The sequence below is a fragment of the Sinocyclocheilus anshuiensis genome, unplaced genomic scaffold (assembly GCF_001515605.1).
Source record: "Sinocyclocheilus anshuiensis isolate Anshui unplaced genomic scaffold, SAMN03320099.WGS_v1.1 scaffold304, whole genome shotgun sequence".
NCBI lineage: Eukaryota > Metazoa > Chordata > Actinopteri > Cypriniformes > Cyprinidae > Sinocyclocheilus > Sinocyclocheilus anshuiensis.
Genome location: NW_015555737.1, coordinates 521,789 through 525,317, shown reverse-complemented (window position 1 = coordinate 525,317; position 3,529 = coordinate 521,789). Strand labels below are relative to the sequence as shown.

The window sequence follows — 3,529 nt, the reverse complement described above, 5'->3', positions numbered from 1 at the left end:
TTATCTAATCAAAATAAAAGCGCAGCGCTGAGTCTAGGAGAACTCACCGGTATCACACACACTCCGGCGGACACGTTGCGTTCAACTCGAGCAGCAAGAGGCCGCTCTCGCACTGTGTAATGACAGCAGATCCTTCTCAGCCGCTCCAGCAATGGACGCAACCCCGAAAACTATCGGCATGGATTTTTGTTGACAACCGATAGTTCCAGCAATCAACTATCGGTGCCGATTAATCGGCAAAACGATACATCGGTCGACCTCTAATAATAATAAGAATAAATAATAGCAACTTAATACAAAACAAATATTTTCCAGTAAAACAAAAAGTTTCAGCTTCACAATAACAATACAGTAGTATTATTTTGAAAACAACATGCTATTTATTTTATTTATTTATTAATGCATGTCATATCAGCAGCAGGGCTGTCTGAGAAGGCTGGTGAGAACAAGGGGATCATCATATTTTAATGACTACATATAACAGGGATTAAGAAGACAAATAGAAACCTGTAAATTGTCATTATTTGTGCAATTCTGCTCAGTGCCACTGGGGCAGATTACACGCATTCCCCTAAATAAAAATGTAGCGAGTCATTTAGACATGAGACAGAGAGTGCTAACCATTACAGAGTCAGGAACACCGTGTGACCAAGCTCACCACTAAATGCTCAAATCTGTGCTGATGCCGTCCAGCTCAAACCAAGCTAATCCAAGAAAGATGAGCCAGATGGTCACGAGCAACTGCTGAAGTTGTCCTGTACAGGAGCCCGATGGCATGCCTGAGGTTCCTGCTTCTATTTACCTAGTACCTCGAGTTACAACCGTAAGCTCTGTGAAGAGGCAGCAGGCGGCAGCACCTGGCTCTCTAAAGTGGATGGAGTGACAGGCTTCAACGTTCCACAGAATGGTAACCTTGCGATTCCTGGAGCGCCAAAGCAAGAGGAGTGCGGTCCCAGGGGTGTCATGATACAGAGGCACACTCTCCTATGGAGAACACCAAGCTTCAATCGCCATCACTCTCTGAGGCATGTCGTAACCCAAAATCACACACACGCTGGTAACTGCACACGAATAGCTCTGGGACTTTGACTGCCGCCCATGTTGGAATGACCTCATGGGACTCAACTCAGGTCAAGTGAAGAATCATTAAAAGAATATTACCACCAGAACATCTAAATTACCTCTCAGCAGGAGCTGCATTGCCAGCGGTCAAGTGGTTCTTGCTGCTACTACTAATGCACAGACACTTTCTCCCAGCTAACCCTCGTTATTAGACCTTGTTTCTTAGAGAGCAATTCAGGGACTTCAAAATCTCACTGACAGTACGTTGTATCAAAGCTCACAACCTTTGACCGTAATCTACCGTCTGTTCTCATAGCTATGGAATGGGTTTATGCCCCGCTGAGCTGTGAGCACCTGTGGGGTTGTCACTCTGGGTTTATCTCTAGTGAAAAACAATCGGATCACACAAGCAAAATGACCTGCTGGGAACGACTCTAGTACCTGCTCTGTGACACCACCAGGTTTCTCTTCCTTGCACACACACCTTTAAGACTTAAGCCTTTTCCGAGATCAAAACAAGTCTCGGGACTCTGGTAACGTGACAGGCCACCCATCCTGAACTACAGTTCACAACTTAGCTGGGTTTTACTGAAGCTCTGGGATTCATACTCAAGCATCTTGTCTTAGAGAGGTGGATGGATGGGGGAAGTATTTTATGCTCTGGCAGACTCCTTACCTCCAATAGTGACTCAGACGTGGCCCAGATATTACTGAGAGTACGAGTGTGAGGCGAACCTTGTTAGCTTATGTGATTAGCGTTTATGCATTACGTATTGCCTCTGCACAAAAGACTCAGCCCAATGTCCTCCATACACTCTCTCCCATCAGATTTTAATCCACTACATCCATCTTTCTGAGATATGCTTCAAAAACTGACTAACCATCATCATATATCAACAGCAAACCATAAAACACCAAAAAATGAATAAAATGCATGGGAAAAATTAATCAGAAACACCATGTTTGTTCAAGCAATACAAAACTAAATGCATTTAACTGAACATTTAAGTTTCTCACTTCAGTTCCCAACAAGTTGTTAGAAGCTATGATTGAATGTTATCAAATCATGGATTCTTTTTGTCGATCTTGATGTAAACATCACAGCATCTCATCAAAGTAAGTTGCAAGCTAAACCCATTCTGGGAGTGTGGCACAGTTATTCCCAGGGTGCCCCAAGAGACTCAAAGGCAGCCAGAAATAGTAGCGAGAACGTAAATGAGAGCATGGCTAGCCTGACGTAACATAGGAAAAACACATGACAGGAAAGTCCCAGTACCGGCACGTGTCGCTCTGAGGAGCATGCACCATGACATCTCAATGTGCACTTGTTACAATTAGTGAGCTTGTAACCAAACTCTGACCAAACTGTCAGTACCTCACTACCTGCAGAGGAAGAACAAAGCAGAAGTCAAGGAAATTCAAAATGTGACTTACCCAAAAGATGAGGTTGAAGATGAACATCATGTATTTCAGACAGCACAGGCAGCCTCTAGCCATGTTGCACTTCTTGAACTCTAGAAGGAACACAAAGGATAGATCCAGATAAAAGACCACGTATTTGCTGCCTTTTGGAGACTTGTATTTATTGTTGCCTTTATCGTCACCGGCCGCCCCACTCTGAGCAGCGGTTTGAGCACGTGGGCCAGTGGACCCGTAAAAGGCGCCGGCGGTAAAGCCTCGTCCTCCGAATGGCCGTCCGGAGGTGGAGGCTTGGGCAAAGTCTGAGTCGTGGCTGTCCACAGAGGGGCTACGGTGGATGGCAGATTCCTCACTACTGGACTTCTCCATGCTCGGTAATGGAAGCCGCGTTCTTTATTTCATTCTCTATCATGTCTCTCAGAATAGCCCTTGAAAAGAACCTTGAACTTGCACTCTTGTGCTCCAAAAAGTGCTAGTCTTTCTCTTTCACACAAAAGATCAGGATTAAGTCAATCAGACAGCGGCTTTGCAAAATCACTCTAGTGGATGTGGCAGCTTGCCCCGTAGCCTTGCTGTAATATCCAGAAGTGCAACTCCCACGAGCAGGTGCGCGTTGAGTGTAACTGAAGTTTCAGCAGTATTCCTTCACCCTACGCCCCTCGTTACCCCTCTAAAAGAGCGTCCACCCCCTGCCCAAGCAATGTCCGGCTTGGTTCAGCTGCTGCTCGATCCCACACTCCTGCCTGCTGACCTCAGCTCTGCCTTTCCACGAGGAGTTGATGAGTTCCCACAGCCTTCTAACTTCCATCCCCGTTCTCCTCTCAGGATTTTGCCCTCTGAGAGACTCTCTAGAGCTCTCTTTATTTTTTTTTCCTCGTTTGCCTGAATCAATTACGCTGCCGTGATTTAACCAGCCTCTGGCAGAGCATGCTGTTCCTTGCTCCTCTCCCCCTCTTGCTGTCTGCGCTCTCAATCACTGCTCTGCTGCTGATACGTGCTATTATCAGCAGCCGCATCTAGTGGGCATTCCCTTCCAACCTAACGCTGA

At 46.0% G+C, this 3,529-nt stretch overlaps 1 protein-coding gene across 3 annotated transcripts in view; it reads right to left on the bottom strand.

Moving 5' to 3' along the window:
- The window catches only part of LOC107673140 (tetraspanin-9-like), a 115,445-nt gene that overhangs the window by 74,877 nt on the left and 37,039 nt on the right, over positions 1-3,529 (bottom strand). The window contains exons 1-2 of one of the 3 annotated variants that reach the window (XM_016466626.1): positions 2,667-3,523; positions 2,497-2,576 (exon numbers count right to left, since the gene is read on the bottom strand). In XM_016466626.1, coding sequence (XP_016322112.1) covers positions 2,497-2,576; positions 2,667-2,850 — 264 coding nt within the window. In that variant the 5' untranslated portion in view covers positions 2,851-3,523. Of the gene's footprint in view, positions 1-2,496; positions 3,524-3,529 lie in introns of those variants that run through there. The other 2 variants (XM_016466627.1, XM_016466625.1) reach the window with 2 other exon arrangements.